This window comes from Lethenteron reissneri, chromosome 10 (genome assembly GCF_015708825.2).
Source record: "Lethenteron reissneri isolate LAM-NWPU_2019-01 chromosome 10, ASM1570882v1, whole genome shotgun sequence".
NCBI classification, from domain to species: Eukaryota; Metazoa; Chordata; class Hyperoartia; order Petromyzontiformes; family Petromyzontidae; genus Lethenteron; species Lethenteron reissneri.
Window position 1 is genome coordinate 4,165,289 of NC_083788.1, and position 17,171 is coordinate 4,182,459.

Below are 17,171 nucleotides of genomic sequence, written 5' to 3' on the forward strand. Positions count from 1 at the left end.
CGTAGAAGAGAAATAATAAAATAATTAAAATAGAACATGATCAAATACAATTCTCAGGACGTTTCGGCCACAACGCAAGCAGCTGTCCTCAGGTGAAGAACAGGGCTGTCGGAAAGACATTCGGACGCTGAAAGAACCAAGATACTCCTTGGTTCTTTTGGTAAAGTCACGTAGAAGGGAAATAATAAAATAATAAAAATTAAACATTATAGAATACAATTCTCACGACGTTTCGGCCACAACGCAAGCAGCCGTCCTTAGGTGAAGAACAGGTCTGTCGGAAAGACAGCGTCTGAATGAGACGCTGAATGAGACGCTGTCATTCCGACAGACCTGTTCTTCACCTGAGGATGGCTGCTTGCGTTGTGGCCGAAACGTCGTGAGAATTGTATTTTATTATGTTCTATTTTTATTATTTTATTATTTCCCTTCTACGTGACTTTACCGAAAGAACCAAGAAAATGAATCCCTGCAGTCACGAAAGCTTTCAGTCGAAACTGATTGTTGTTGTTGTGTTATCGTTTTTGGCATTCCCCCGCACACCTCGGTTAGCTACGTACGGTGCGAAAGAAATGCAACGTACGTACATGCTCAAAATTCCAAGCTCATGATTTATCTCCGAGACCCCATCTGTGACCGGTCTGGTTCGTCTTGTTACGCAAGAGCTACTCACACTCAACTGTTGAAATGGCAATTTTTTTATTAAAAAAACTTGAATCGTTAAAGAAAAAAATGCAATCGTCATCACGGCCTCCATGGTCAATCGCTCAGCCCTCCACTTGTGTCGTATAGTTGCGTGCGATGGAGTAGGACCATATCCCGAAACGTCACCTGCTGTATATTTTGCCTCGAAGCTACACGGTGTTAATGAGTCGTTTAAAAAAAAAATTTTGTTACATTCTATTCTTGCGCAAGATTGCATCAGCAATGCGGTTCAGGATGCACAAGTGAACTTGTTTTGCACCTTTGGCAGCCAACCGTGCTAATCGCAGGTGCGGGGGAAAGACAACAAACCAAACACAAAAGGCAGTTCTAACCTTAAAAAAATAACCCGTAAAAACAAAGTTTTTCACTGTAAATCCTTTATATGCGTGGCGGCTAGAGTCCTTTCGTCCTCTGGCTTGAGATGGCTGCCACCTATGGGTCAGATGATTGTCTGCCAGTATTAAGCAATTGGTAATTAAATATAATAAAAATTTTCCTAAAAAGTGTAAAATTTGGGACATTTTTTTTCACGAAAATGAATTGTCACACACAACGAGTCTGTGTGCAAAATGTCAGCTCGATTGGATCACGGGAAGTGGGTTAAAAACGACCGAAAGATTTGCACGGTCGTAAGCGCGCAAGCAAGCAAGCAAGTGAACTTAATATAAAGGATTTATAAATAATTTTCAAATTAGTATAGTGGTGTAGTGTATAGCAGTGTAGTGTATAATGTAGTGTATCGTAGTGTACGGTGTAGTGGGGAGCGGTAGTGAAGTGGTTAGCGCGCTGCGCTACAAACCTGGCGACCCGAGTTCGATTCCCGCTCACGGCCAACAACCGGTGGCGATTATCTGAACCGGTCCTGGGCCTCCCCTAGGTCGACTCAGCCTCAAATGACTACCTGGTGCGATGTGTAAAACATCGCCACTGGGGAGACAAAGGCGACCGGGCGTGGTATTGGCCACCTACCCCCTCGTGTGCCGTGCCGGCCTTTTCGGTGCTCGCTAACAGCACTTGCCCCAACAGTCTGTTACAGGCTATACGGGGGATCTTTGTCTCTTTGGTGTATATAGTGTAGTGTATATTGTAGTGTATAGTGTATGCACGTTGAAGTTGTTTTGCACTGTACGTAACCAACCACGCTAAGGCGAGGTGCGGGAGAAGGACGCCAAACTAAACACAAAAGGCAGTCTGCTGCCCATGACGAGAGGACTTCACGAGAAAGAGAGTGCGCCTTTTGGCGTCATCTGGTCGAACACCATATGAGACAAGGCTCTAAAGAAAGCTGCCTCTGGTGTGGACCAATCAATTTCAAAGACAATGCATAAATTATCAGAGTATTGTTTTTTGTTTGCATTTGACTGCAAGTATTGTGGTTAATGTAAGCATGATTCCTTCCAAAAGGTGTCAGTTTTGTTTCCAGAAAAAAGGGGAAAACCCCTATTAGAGAAAGAGATAGTTTTGATTTAAAGCTTTCGTGACTGCAGGGATTCATCTTCTTGGTTCCTTCGGTAAAGTCACGTAGAAAGAATTTAATAAAATAATAAAAATAAAACATAATAAAATAATTCTCACGACGTTCAGATTCTGGCTCCTTGACAGACCTGTTTTTCACCTGAAGACAGCTACTTGCGTTGTGGCCGAAACGTCGTGAGAATTATTTTATTATGTTTTATTTTTATTATTTTATTAAATTCTTTCTACGTGACTTTACCGAAAGAACCAAGAAGAAAAAAGAGAGAGTTCTTGTCCTTTTCACCGCATCGAGCGCGTTCAACCTCGCTTCTGTGGCCGTCTGGAACGCCCTCCCTTCTGTGATTAGGTAGCCACTGGATCCATGAAGTTTAAAATCATCATCATCATCTATATTGACAAACTCATTTCTTTAGAACTGCTCTTTGTGTTTCGATTTCAAGCTTTCGTGACTGCAGGGATTCCTATTCTTGGTTCTTTCGGTAAAGTCACGGAGAAGGGAAATAATAAAATAGTAAAAATAAAAAACAAAATTCTCAAGAAAACATTTCTTGCTGTGGTTTTCACACCTGATGATGATTGCTTGTGTTGCAATCGAAACGTCGTGGGAATTTTATAGTTGAATTCTTATTATTTTATTATTTCCCTTCCACGTGACTTTACCGAAAGAAGCAAGAATATGCTTCTTGCGTGTAGTTTATCCTTCCCGCGCACCTTATTAGCGCGTTTGGTTACGTACGGCGCGAAAGAAGTTCAATGTATCTACATAGATTGCTGTTCCTCCTCCATTGAGGAAGTGCTGACTAAAGTGGTTTATTATACGGGGTTGGTTTAGTATGGGTTGCATGGCCACATTGCACTGCTGTGTGTCTTATCATCTAATGTGTATCTGTACAAGTCTATACATATCTCTCTGAGTCTCTATCTCAGTGTGTCTCTATGGGCCCCTACACGTTTCTACGTATCTTCTTGGTTCTTTCGGTAAAGTCACGTAGAAGGGAAATAATAAAATAATACAAATAAAACATAATAAAATACAATTCTCACGACGTTTCGGCCACAATGCAAGCAGCCGTCCTCAGGTGAAGAACAGGGCTGTCGGAAAGACAGCGTCTGAATGAGACGCTGAATGAGACGCTGTCTTTCCGACAGCCCTGTTCTTCACCTGAGGACGGCTGCTTGCGTTGTGGCCGAAACGTCGTGAGAATTGTATTTTATTATTTCCCTTCTACGTGACTTTACCAAAAGAACCAAGAAGATGAATCCCTGCAGTCACGAAAGCTTTAAATCGAAAGTCTCTACCTATCTCTATGGGTCTCCATGTAACTTGACGCACCTCTGTGGGTCTGTGCGACGAAGTACTGATCCGATTTGTAACGTCAGGTTAGGTTAGTGCAATTGGGTGAATCTATTGAGCGATCGGTGGAAATCGGCTGGCCTCCATTACGTTGTGGTGCATCGCGCGCGGGTAAGGAAGCCGGATTTTCAAATCTCCTGCGAGTCGAGTCGAGCGTTCATTTGACCCTTGAACTCGTGCCGACGACGCTGGATTTTAACCTCCAGCGAAGCGTCGTCGCGCGTTCAAAACGTTGCGAGGTCGCCCTCCGTCAACAACGACAAACTTCAAACGTCCACCGGTGGTGCTGCTGCTGCTCCTGCTACAGCACTAATAATACATTTGGGCACTCGCCCACTCACTCCCGACGCGTTTATTAAAATGGGCCCTGTCGCCCAACTTTTCTACCCCCTGCTTTTTGGCTGATGTTGACGGTGTGTACGCGTGCGTCACTACGTGATGTCACGGGCCCGCGCATTGCCTCAATGAAAATAAATATTAAATATGAATAAATAAAAGTCAGCCGTGTCGGGTGGAGGGGAGGGTTTTATGACATAACATTTTCACGCGGTGACCCAACCCAAGAGAAAAGCAATCGCGAACCGGATTTTCCCCGTTTACGAAAGAATTTTTATTTGACCAGATAAGGCCCCGCTGAACTGCGTAGCTCCTTTATCAGAAGCTACGTGGCCGTCAGGAATGACAACTCAACGAAAGTGGCTTCTCATCATCGCGTGAAATCTATCGCAGCAGCCAAATACTCTGAAACGCGCGACGTCGATTCATAAATGTGGAGGTGAAAAACCCAGAGGACCCCGACAAAGATGCACGCGACCACGGGGGGAGAGGGAGAGAGACACGCATGCAAACGCCAAATATACAGCAGGTGTCAGGGTTGGCATCAGAGATCGCAAACGGGTTTTGATTCCTTACCCGTACCCGGCCGCACCAGGGTCGCAAACGACCGGGTACGGGTACGGGTTACCCGTACCCTACCCGATACCCGGCCGGGTACGGGTAACCGGGTATTGGGTAGGGTACGGGTATCGGATACCCAATTGCGACCTCTGGGATGAAGCCATGTTGCAGGCGCGGGTGGGTTGATTCTAGGAACTTGAATTGTGAGAAGAGACGAGACGTTGGGAAATGAGTGACAAACAGTTACTCACCAGTGACTCACGGTCTACCCGTACCCGTACCCGGCCGCACCAGGGTCGCAAACGGGTACCCGTACCCGGCCGGGTACGGGTAGCCGGGTATCGGGTAGGGTACGGGTATCGGATACCCAATTGCGACCTCTGGGATGAAGCCATGTTGCAGGCGCGGGTGGGTTGATTCTAGGAACTTAAACTGTGAGAAGAGATGAGTCGTTGGGAAATGAGTGACAAACAGTTACTCACCAGTGACTCACGGCCTACCCGTACCCGGCCGCACCAGGGTCGCAAACGGGTACCCGTACCCGTACCCGGCCGGGTACGGGTAGCCGGGTATCGGGTAGGGTACGGGTATCGGGTACCCGGTTGTGACCTCTGGTTGGCATCGAACCCACGACCTCCTTGCGAACCAGGCGAGGTTGTCAACATCTCCCAGCCACCACGGCGCCCCAGATTCGCTGACCCCCCCCCCACCCCCACTCGCTCGTTTGCAGATCGAGGCGATGTACACCAAGGTGCGCACGATGAGCCAGCGGTCCAAAGACGATGATGGCGGCGGCGGCGGCGGCGGCGGTGGTGCAGCGTCCCCGCCGATGCGAAGGCTCCAGGGCAACCGGGGCAAGGATTACGCGGAGCCTGGCGAGTACCGTATCAAGGGTGGCGCGGATGGTGGCGACGGCGGCGGCAGTCACAGCCGCACCAATGAGAGCCACGCCGAAGCACATGCGGATTTAACCACGAAAATTTAAGAAGGGCCATTTTAGTGTTCTTATTTGTTTAAACGTTGGAGGGGGAGGGGGGGGGCGATAGAAAACAAACACGTGTACGGTACAACGTCACGTATCCGACTGACCGGCATGTGTCTCTGCCCGGACCAATTAGCTGCCCTCCACTGTAATATCTCCATAGATGTTGACTAACCCAACTTCCTTCATACACACACCACACACGGTGGCCTCGCACCCATTTTCTCTCCCCCAACACCCAGTTGGAGGAGTGTCACGGCGTTGTTTTTATAGCCGTTTTGCGCTTCAGTTTTTTGTCCAGTGACCCTCGTGTGCGTGAAGGTCTGCTGTAGGACTTCGATTCGCACCGAACGTAGCCAAACGTGCTAATCGGAGGTGCGGGGGGACCCCCTTCACTGATTTTCAGAGGGGGGGGGACTTTCGCCGGTAAGACATCATCGGTGTGTGTGTGTGTGAGGGCCGCCACACATGAAACCCACTGGGTGTTTGACAGCAGCACGATGACAATGATGAGGCAGAGGTCGCAAACGGGTTTTGATTCCTTACCCGTACCCGGCCGCACCAGGGTCGCAAACGGGTAGCCGGGTATCGGGTAGGGTACGGGTATCGGGTACCCGGTTGCGACCTCTGTGATGAGGGGTATTGTCCAGGGGGGAGGGGCGGGCGCTAGTGGCCTTGCAATGAAGAATGCTGGTGTCCAGCGTAGGTCATCGCGAGCCGTGAAACCAAAACCGGGGGGGGGGGGGGGGGCGCGGCCCAGTAAACGTGCAGACCCTTGCAGCGAACAATGACGTCACAGCGAACGGCGACGTCACGGCGAGCGATGACGTCACGGCGAGCGATGACGTCACGGCGAGCGATGACGCCACAGCGAAACGGTGACGCCACAGAGGCATTTGGAGCCAAGTTTTTAAACACCGGGTGCGGATGGTGGCTGTTAACCGGTAATACAATCACTACCCCTGTGCAAACTGGCCGAATTGTGTGAAATCTACCGGCTGCACAACCGGTCAAATGTTAAGCACCGTAGGCGTATCATATTTTTAACAGCTTGTTGTAATTGTTCTTGTTCTCAGCGTAACCTTGGCTGCCTTGACCAGGCTTCGATGCCTTGGCTCGGCCTGGCTGTGTTGGCTAGGCATGGCTGCCTTGACTCGGCCTAGCGGCCTTGGCTACGACTAGCTGCCTTTACTCGGCTTTGCTATTTTGCCTCTCCCATGAGTGTTCGGATTCGGTTCCCCTAGAAGGTTCCTAGCCTCGTGGAGCGAAACGTCGGACATCGTGCTGCAACAGTTTATATTTTTTTGTACGTGGCTCGCTGACCTCACTGGATTGGCGGCGTTTTTTATTGAATGTGGAGCATTACTCCCCTGCTCGTCGGAGAGTCCGCATAAGGTGACGCACAGGATCGTAATGGATTTTTTTTCCGATTGATTGTTAATGTGATTTTAAACGTTTATTTACAAGCATACTCTAAATGGGTTGTTGGGGTTGTGTCACGAGATGGGAGGAAATACTCCTTGGGAAGTTCTTGTAGTTTAAGATCGCCCGATATTTCGATCCCTCCACTGGATCCCAATCCAATCCATCCACTGGATCCCAATCCAATCCATGATCTATTTGAAGATTTGACTTACCGCCTTCAAGATCCTTTGTGGACCTCACTCCTGTCTGCTCCTCCCCTCCCATCTCGCTCTCCTCCCCTCCACGAACTCTCCTGCCTCTCCCCTCTCATCTCACTCTACTCCCCTCCACGCACTCTCCTACCTCTCCCCTCTCATCTCACTCTACTCCCCTCCACGCACTCTCCTACCTCTCCCCTCTCATCTCACTCCACTCCCCTCCACGCTCCATCCTACCTCTGTGAGCCCAGGATCTCAGTGGTGCCATCCAGGCGCTCTGTAACCCATGGTACCATTAGCGCAATGTTTAGCGGGCAAAGTACTCCTTCCTCTCGCTGGCTGTTGTTATGTTTAACTTGTTGTGCAAGGTTATTGTTCCTGTATATACTCTGAACATATAATGCATTCGTACCATATATTGGTGGGAGTGGTGGCGCAGCGCTATTATCCTACTAACCTGGCCTCCCCGAGTTCGATTCCCAGCCACAGCTAATATCAGTGGGATATCCGAACCGGTTCTGGGCTTTCCCCCGTTCGCCTTTGCCAGCGCGGTGAAGTACGGTCGCTCGGACGACGCCGACACGGCCGACACGGCAGGGAGAGGCCTTCATCCAGCAGTGGATCGACGAAGGGGGAGTTGACAACAATCCAGTCTCCTCCCGCGCTTTCAAACGAGCCTGGCGCAGGCCTCCTTATCCGTCAGTGGAAATTCCACATTCCTCTGGGCGGGGACCAGCAGAGTGTATCCGCAGTGGAAATAAAAAAGCGCTTAACGTTGACACCTTACAGAGTTGTCCAGCCTTCAGCACCATCACCGTCGCGGGCACGGGCAATCCACACGCTGGATCAAGGCCCGTCGAATCTTCCCCGGCATCCCACGCGATTCCTCCGATGGAATAAATCCGCCCGGCACCAGCACACGGAACGATTTCGTCGCTTCGTCTCCGCGGACCGACGTCCCCTCTCTCGCGCGCACGCTCCGTCTCCTCGGGTCTGCCACTCTGTAATTATTGTTGACCGTCGGCCGTCATCCCTTGGTGGCCGTGGCGCGTCGTGCCCATAGCCCCATTGACGGTAGAGCCCTTCTTGAACGACCAGCCCTGTTCACGACTAATCACTTAACAACATGCCTCCATAGAGCCCGATGTGTAGTGTATAGTGTAGTGTATAGTAGTGTAGTGTATGGTAGTGTAGATTAGTGTAGTGTATAGTGTAGTGTATAGTAGGGTATGGTAGTGTAGTGTATAGTAGTGTAGTGTATGGTAGTGTAGAGTAGTGTAGTGTATAATGTAGTGTATAGTGTAGTGTATAGTAGTGTATAGTGTAGTGTATAGTAGTGTAGTGTATAGTAGTGTAGAGTAGTGTAGTGTGTAGTGTAGTGTATAGTAGTGTAGTGTATGGTAGTGTGTATAGTGTAGTGTATAGTAGTGCATAGTGTAGTGTATAGTAGTGTATAGTAGTGTAGTGTATAGTAGTGTAGTGTAAAGTAGTGTAGTGCCTCCATAGAACCCAATGAGTAGTGTATAGTGTAGTTTATAGTAGTGTAGTGTATAGTGTAGTGTAAAGTAGTGTAGTGCCTCCATAGAGCCCAATGTGTTCACTTACCGACCATTCCTCTGTTAACGACGGGTTGTTGTAGGTACAGTAAATATTAATGCATTGATTAACCGTGTTTCATTGAATGTGTTTAGGTATTACAATCCATTGTAAAGTACTTTTTTGGGGTGAAATAGGGGTAACTTTCCATGCTATCGGAACGAGAGTGTATTTCCTGTACTCGCTTAACGCCCAAATCGCTGAATGACCGGTTTCGTGTGAACAAATCACCGTCTTTAAGAGAGGTTCTGCTGTGCTTGCAACATCGAATGCCGTTTCGATAATCTGACCACATCCTCTAATCCAGTGCTTCTTACGTGGACCCCAGGAGGTACGCGAGGTGATGTATACAAACCTGTGAAATGATATCGCACGCGAGAGTCATCGGCGAATAACCCAACGTGCGAATTTGGTCATAGAAAAATAACTCCGATTTTTTATTTTTTTTACTTTGATCCACATGGTCACCGAGAACGATAGAAGAGACATAAACATCAGCGATCGACATCGGTGCGGGTTTCCAAGGGGGTGGCCAGCGAGCGTGAACACACATTGCGTCCGCTCAATTCCTCTCCTTGAATGCGCTCGCAGTTGCTCGGCCAAGTTAGGGGGGATAGAAACCTCGCAAAATTGACAATCGGCTAAAATGTCGCGACGGTGTTTATCGTTCGTGTATTTATCAGAGCCATGTTGGGTCAGGCAAGGGGAGGGGTTAGAGCAGTGACCAACACAAGGTTGAAAATAACCACCGGGTCTTGGCCACGTGCTTTTCTTCCTGTCTCCCGCGTGTAAATTCCAGCCATGCAATTCAGTCTTTCATGTGGTCCAGCCTCACCATTTAGTATTAGGGGCCGTCCATAAATGACGTCACGCACCTGGGGGGGGGGTCAGACATTTGTGACGATGTGTGACGAGGGGGTGGGGGGTTTGAGAAATGTGACGTCACATAAATGTGCAACTTTAAATAAATATAGACAACACGTTCTACTTAATTAAATAGACTTTTTAATATATGTTTTCTCCTCCAACATCAGAGTGCAGCGCCACATTAAGTACGCACTACAATGACAATAGTTTAAAGCGATTTGAAGCATGTTTTATTTGGGGGGGGTGGGGGCAGAGCTTTGTGACGTCATTTGAGGGGGGGGGTCTGATTTTTGTGACGCCGTGTGACAAAGGGAGGGGGGCGGGTCAAAAATCGTCCAAAATCGCGTGACGTCATTTATGGACGGGCCCTTATTCATTTCTGTCGACCTCGGGATGGGGATGATGGTAATAATGGCGATGGTGGTTATCGGCAGATTTGAAGGCTGACACTTTGTACAATTTATTTGACTGGTAATTAAAATAAAACCGAGGAGGGGAAACGTTTACGAGTGTTCTTTTTGTTTTGTTAACTGGCTTCATTAACGTTTTACTTCGTGCCAATCTTGATTTGAAGCTTTCGTGAGTTTTACTTTGTGTTATTTAAAAAAAAGAAACTTTTTTTTGTACGCGTGATATCACCCACCGCCATCCGTCGCCAGCGGTGAGGGGGTGTGAGGGTGAGTGAGGAGGTGAGTGGCTGGCTGAGGTGCCATCTGTTGAGGAAGTACTGAAGGCGATCCACAGACTGTAACAACTACAGGGGCATCTCACCTATCAGTGTGCCGGGAAAGGTCCTGGCAAGGATTATTCAACATCGCCTTGCTCAACACGCTGAGGGGAGGCTTGCGGAGCCCCAATGCGGTTTCAGGAAAGGGCGGTCCTGCACAGATGCCATATTTTCTGTCCGTCTGCTACAGCAGAGGTGTAGGGAATTCCAACAAGACCTACATCTCTGCTTTATTGACCTGGTCAAGGCCTATGATACCATCAGTAGGCCTGGGCTCTGGGTTGTTCTTCGTGCTTTCGGAGTCCCTGACCCTCTGCTCACGCTCATTAAGGACCTTCATGATGGTGAGCGGGCCCGGGTAAAACTACATTCCCTGTACACCTTGAGGTGCGACAGGGATGTCCTCTGGCTCCCACATTATTTAACATCTATTTTGACCACGTAGTTCGTGAAGCCTTCAATAGCTGTACCGGAGGAATTTCCATTTGGTACAGATATAATGGGAGGCTGATCGATGCCCGGGTGCGATCAAGGGATGGCTCCCTATTGCTCAACCACGTTATGTATGCCAATGATCTGGTAATCGCTGCTCACTCAGAGGAGGAGTTGGAGACGCTGCTGCTGAAACGAGCGTGCCACTAAGAGGTGGGGCCTTACCATCAGCCCCACCAAAACTAAGCACCTGCCTGGGTATTTTGTACCATCGGACACTCCACCCCCCACAACTCCCAATCTGTGATGGGGCAGTAGTGGAGAGAGTGGAGAGTTTCCCATACCTGGGCAGTGTGCTCATGACCAGCTCCGGTTTAACAGCAGAGGTCTCACTCCCAATCAGTCGAGCGGCAATATCTTTTCATCGGTTGCGTAATGCTGTGTGGAAGCTACCTGGTTTGTCGCTCTGCACGAAGCTTCAGGTCTTCTCGGCCACGGTCATTTCCTCCATTCTCTACGCTTTCGAAACGTGGACCCCCCTAATGGAGCATCTTCGCCGGTTAGAAACATTTAGGTTGGCCTGCTTACGATCAATCCTGGGTTTAACCAGGCTGGATTGTGTGAGAAGCTCACAAATCCTCGAAAGATCTGGACAAAGTCCCATCGGTGAGCTCCTCCAACAGGCAAGGCTGCGTTGGCTGGGCCATGTAGCCCGCATGCCCAGCCACCGCATGCCTAAACAGCTTTTGTTCGGCCGGATCGAGGTGGCTAAACGGGCGCGGCACGGGCTAGAAAAGAGATGGAGTAACGTGGTACAGGAGGATGTGGAGCTGAGTGGACTTGCCGATGACTGGTACCAGCGGTGTCAAGATCGGCCTCTGTGGAGGAGGCTTGTGAAGGATGCTACTGGGCAGTTGGAGGCAGTCGCCCTCCAACAACAACGGAGGGCGGAGGAGCGACGCTCACAACAACGAGCGGAGCGCCGGGTGGCTAAAGCACATCAAGTTGGCACAGTAGGGGGCACACAGGTGGTGCATCAGCCAGTCGTCTCAGTCATCTCAGTCAGTCGACCCGTGGCACCTGCTGGGTCTGCCCCGTGACCTGCTAGCGGGCGTTCGACACTTCACGTGGCCTCAAGGTGCACATGGCCTGGTACAAGCATCGTGGTGACGTCACCGCCACGTAGTGGCGAATGGCGGTTGTTGTGTGGAGGATAGAATCAGGTGTGTGGAGGGGTGAGGAGCGGTGTGGAGGTGTGCGCTGGAGTCAGGGGGATGTGAGGTGTGTGATGGAATCAGAAGATGTGTGGATGTGTGTGGAGGTGCATGGAGGTGTGTGGAGAAGCGGGAGATGTTTACGCCCATCCCTCACGAGAAGCGGGAGATGTTCATGCGCTCCTCGTGAAGAGCGGGAGATGTTCACGCGCTCCTGCTGCTCCTCGTGCTCCACGTCCTCGCGTCCGCGGGGGTCCCTGGCAGCACCACCGCCACCACAACACCAAAAACAACAATGGTAAACAACAACAATGACAACAACACTCGGGGTGGGGGGGGGAAAGAATAAACAACGAAACTCATCACAACCACCACAATGACAACGTAGCCATTACCAGGTATGTGTCACAGGTGAGTGAGCATACAGGTGAGTGTGCAGATGAGCTTGCAGACGAGTGGATGTGTGTGAGCGTGCAGGTGAGTACGAGTGAGTGTAGGTGAGTGTACATGTGTGTGAGCGTGCAGGTGAGTACGAGTGTAGGTGAGTGTACATGTGAGTGAGCTACAGGTGAGTGTACGAGTGTACATGTGAGTGAGTGTCCATGTGAGTGAGCGTGCAGGTGAGTGTACATGTGAGTGTGGAAGCAAGTGTACAGATGAGCGTGCAAGTGAGAGTACAGATGAGCGTGCAGGTGAGTGTACAGGTGAGCGTGCGGACGAGCGTGCAGGCGAGTGTACAGGTGAATGTACAGGTGAATGCACAGGTGAGTGTACAGGTGAGTGTGCAGGTGAGCGTGCAGGTGAGCGTGCAAGTGAGAGTACAGGTGAGTGTACAGGTGAGTGTACAGGTGAGTGTGCAGGCGAGTGTGCAGGCGAGTGTACAGGCGAGTGTACAGGCGAGTGTACAGGCGAGTGTACAGGTGAGCGTGCGGGCGAGCACCTGGAACGCGTCGTTGGCGCACCTGCGGCACAGGTTGTGCTGGCAGGGCAGGATGACCACGGGCTTGGAGGACTTCTCCAGGCAGAGGGGGCAGAGCAGCTGGCGCGCTGCAGCAGCCACCCACAGGCGGACAGCCTCGTCGCTGCAGCTGTCACGTGCCCGGCGTTTATTGTGAAAATTCGGTCACAGTTCCTATGATCACCGTTTCATTGCTTTAATGGCTTTATTTTGGTGATTTTCGAAACGTTTTTTTGGTTTGGCCATGTTTGTTGTAATACAGAGTTAGACTGATGGCCTTAATCTAAGTTGTCTTGTGGTTGTTGTTGTTGTTTGACTTGCATCCCACTGGGATTTTTGCACACAGCGTTGGTGTACGGTGTTTTTTGTGTAATATTTTGCTGTCTTTTCTTGGATTTTCTGTTTGCACATAGTCACATATTCACTTGAAGATGTTTTATTTGTTCATGTTTTAGTTTTTTGTTTGTTGCGGTTGCACCCGATTCAAGAGCCGAATGGCTCACAGGGCTAGATACCTAATACATGAATTCTAGATTTGAAGCTTTCGTGACTGCAAGGATTCATACTCTTAGTTCTTTCGGTAAAGTCACGTAGGTAAAAAATGAAATTTATAAAAAATAAAACAATAAAAATCACGACGTTGCCTCCGAAACGTCGTGATTTTTATTGTTTTATTTTTATTAATTTCATTTTTTACCTACGTGACTTTACCGAAAGAACTAAGAGTACTAATACATGAACTTGAACTCCCTCTCCTCCCCATGTCACGTGGAGACAGAGAGAGAGAGGGAGGGGCATTCACACCACGATGTCACGTGGCCCAGGGGAGTACAAACAAACCCCCCCCCCCCTACACCAACTACCAACATGGACTGGTCTGTCCAAGTCGCGCTCCCTGGCCCCCCTACACCAACTGCCAACATGGACTGGTCTGTCCAAGTCGCGCTCCCTCGCCCCCCTACACCAACTGCCAACATGGACTGGTCTGTCCAAGTCGCGCTCCCTCGCCCCCCCTACAACAACTGCCAACATGGACTGGTCTGTCCAAGTCGTGCTCCCTCGCCCCCCTACACCAACTGCCAACATGGACTGGTCTGTCCAAGTCGCGCTCCCTCGCCCCCCCTACACCAACTGCCAACATGGACTGGTCTGTCCAAGTCGCGCTCCCTCGCCCCCCTGTCAGACACCAACATGGACTCGTCCATCGCTGGTCCCACCTCCCCCACGGAAAACCATCGAAGTCAACGTACAGTTAGGACAGTCCACACAAGCGGCATCAACAACAACAACAGCAGCAGGTGACGTCCCCGCGGCGTTGGTGCCAGGCTAGGTGCACTCTTAGGCCACGGGGAGTGTCGAAGGCTCGCTGACAGGAGGTCACGGGACAGAACCCTGCAGGTGCCATGGGGTTGACCGACTCGAGATGGCTGCAGACGCCACCAGCTGTGCCAACTCGCCGCGTTTTAGCCGCCCGACATCTTCACTCGTTGTTGTGAGCGTCCCTCACGAGCCTCCTCCTCCACAGAGGCCGATCTTGACACCGCCGGTACCGCTCATCGGCAAGTCCACTCAGCTCCACATCCTCCAACCAGGTACCTTTGTAGACCCGCAGTGATGCCCCATGCCGTGTTGGCAGTCCACTGCTGGATGAAGGCTTCGGGTCGCCACGGTGGCTAGGAGATGTTAACTACCTCGCCCGGTGTACAGGAGGTCGTGGGTTCGACCCCCGACGCCTGCTGCAACTTTGGCCGACGGTGATGATTTTTTTGTCATCAATAATTGGAACCCTATTACAGGTAAAAGTGTTTGAACATTATATTCTTGGTTCTTTCGGTAAAGTCACGTAGAAGGGAAATAATAAAGTAATAAAAATATTAAACTATTAAATTCTCACGACGTTTCGATTGCAACACGAGCAATCATCAAAGTGACGGTTAAAAAAACTGCCACTTTTTTTTATAAAATTTTCGTTAAAAAAGTGGCGGTTAAAAAAAACCGCCACTTTTTTCTAAAATATTCCTTAAAAAAAGTTGGCGGTTAAAAAAAACCGCCACTTTTTTCTAAAATATTCCTTAAAAAAAGTTGGCGGTTAAAAAAAACCGCCACTTTTTTCTAAAATTTTCCTTTAAAAAAGTTGGCGGTTAAAAAAAACCGCCACTTTTTTCTAAACTTTTCTTTAAAAAAAAATTGGCGGTTAACAAAAACCGCCACTTTTTTCTAAAATGTTCTTTAAAAAAATTTATTTTCAAAAATCCCGCCACTTTTTTTCAAATGTTCCTGCCGCGGTTTTCACACCTGATGACGATTGCTTGCGTTGCAGTCGAAACGTCGTGAGAATTTAATAGTTTAATTTTTATTATTTCCCTTCTACGTGACTTTACCGAAAGAATCAAGGATATGAATGTTGGGGTCGTCGAGTAAACAGCCAAAGAGGGTGACGAGAAGTGGCCCAGGTGGGTAGCGCGCCACGCTACGAACCGGCTCCACCCGAGTTCAATTCCTGTCCAGGGCTAACACCGACTCCACTGGGGAGCGATGTCAGGGCTGGTTGCCCGCGACCTTCACCGACCAGCATCACGAACCCGTGGTGGGATATGGTCAAAGAACTACAATGGTCTGGATGGGAGGCCTTCATCCAGCAGTGGATTGGCCGTGGGATGTATGAAAATAAAGTGTTGCGATTTATTCTTGGTTCTTTCGATAAAGTCACATAGAAGGGACATAATACAAATAAAACTGTTAAATTCTCACGACGTTTCGATTGCAACACAAGCAATCGGGTGTGAAAACCACAGCAAGAAAATTTGAAAAAGTTGCGGGATTTTTTAAAAGAAATTTTTTGAAAAAAGTGGCGGTTTTTTTTTACCGCCACTTTTAAAAATTTTATTGCTGTGGTTTTTACACCTAATGATGATTGCTTGTGTTGCAATCGAAACGTCGTGAGAATGTTATTGTTTTATTACTTTATTATTATTTCCCTTCTACGTGACTTTACCGAAAGAACCAAGTATATGAATCCCTGCAGTCACGAAAGCTTTAAATCTAAAAAATAAACCCGTAAAAACAAAGTTTTTCACTCTAAATCCTTTATATGCGTGGCGGCTAGAGTCCTCTCGTCCTCTGGCTTGAAATGGCTGCCACCTATGGGTCAGATGATTGTCTGCCAGCATTAAGCAATTGGTAATGAAATATAATATTTTTGTCCTAAAAAGTGTAACATTTTGGAGAAATTGTTTCACGAAAATTAATTGTCACGCACAACGTGTCTGTGTGCAAAATGTCAGCTCGGTTGGATCACGGGAAGTGGGTTAAAAAACGACCGAAAGATTTGCGCGGTCGTAAGCAAGCACGCAAGCAAGCAAGTGAACTTAATATAAAGGAATTAAAAAGACCCCAACATTCGTCAATGATGACCGATTCCATTCATAAAAAGTGCGCTCTTGGCGCCGTGCGCGCTGAGTAGTGCTCAGTATTAAACACGCATTGACTGCTCTATACAGGGTGGGATAGAGATCTCTACTCAACCCTGCAGGGTGACCTCTCTCATAGTGAAGGCGTTCACACTTGAGCTGCGGTTGTCCTGTGCCAGTAGTTGCATCATTAACCGTGCGAAATCATTTTCCAACATATACTATAACAAGTATAACCAGTAAAAACAAAGTTTTTCACTATAAATCCTTTATATGCGTGGCGGCTAGAGTCCTCTCGTCCTCTGGCTTGAGATGGCTGCCACCTATGGGTCAGATGATTGCATGGCAGCATTAAGCAATTGGTGATTAAATATAATATTTTTGTCCTAAAAAGTGTAAAATTTTGAAATTTGTTTTTTCACGAACATTAATTGTCACGCACAACGAGTCTGTGTGGAAAATGTCAGCTCGATTGGATCACAGGAAGTGGGTTAAAAAACGACCGAAAGATTTGCACGGTCCTAAGCAAGCAAGCAAGTGAACTTAATATAAAGGATTTAAAAATGCAGAATTTGCCATGAAGTTACTTTTCTTGGATTTAGCAGAATTCCACAATAGCTCTCTCAATAGCTGTAGCGTTTGAGTAACGATCTTTCACATTTTTCATTGTGAAATCGAATGACTCATAAAACGATAATTAAATGAGCACTTAGTGTAGCACGATCATTGAATGTTGAACTATAAAACTCTGCAGTGTTAATTTCATGCTAAGGGTGTTGATAGGCCTCGGCAAGGTAAGGTAAAAGTTAAAAGGTAAAAACAACGAGCCTACCTTTACCCTACCTTTTACCTTACCACAATACAATCACTCTACCCTTACCTTTTACCCTTTAGCAGGTAAGGTAAAGCTAAAAAGCAACGAGCCTACCTT

At 48.5% G+C, this 17,171-nt stretch overlaps 1 protein-coding gene across 3 annotated transcripts in view; it reads left to right on the plus strand.

Moving 5' to 3' along the window:
* Positions 1–13,544: 13,544 nt before the first annotated feature.
* LOC133340872 (uncharacterized) overlaps positions 13,545–17,171 on the plus strand; it is a 28,601-nt gene continuing 24,974 nt past the window's right edge. For 2 of the 3 annotated variants that reach the window (XM_061549332.1, XM_061549331.1), the window contains exon 1: positions 13,545–14,128. In XM_061549332.1, coding sequence (XP_061405316.1) covers positions 13,639–14,128 — 490 coding nt within the window. In that variant the 5' untranslated portion in view covers positions 13,545–13,638. Of the gene's footprint in view, positions 14,423–17,171 lie in introns of all 3 variants that reach the window. The other variant, XR_009754952.1, reaches the window with a different exon arrangement.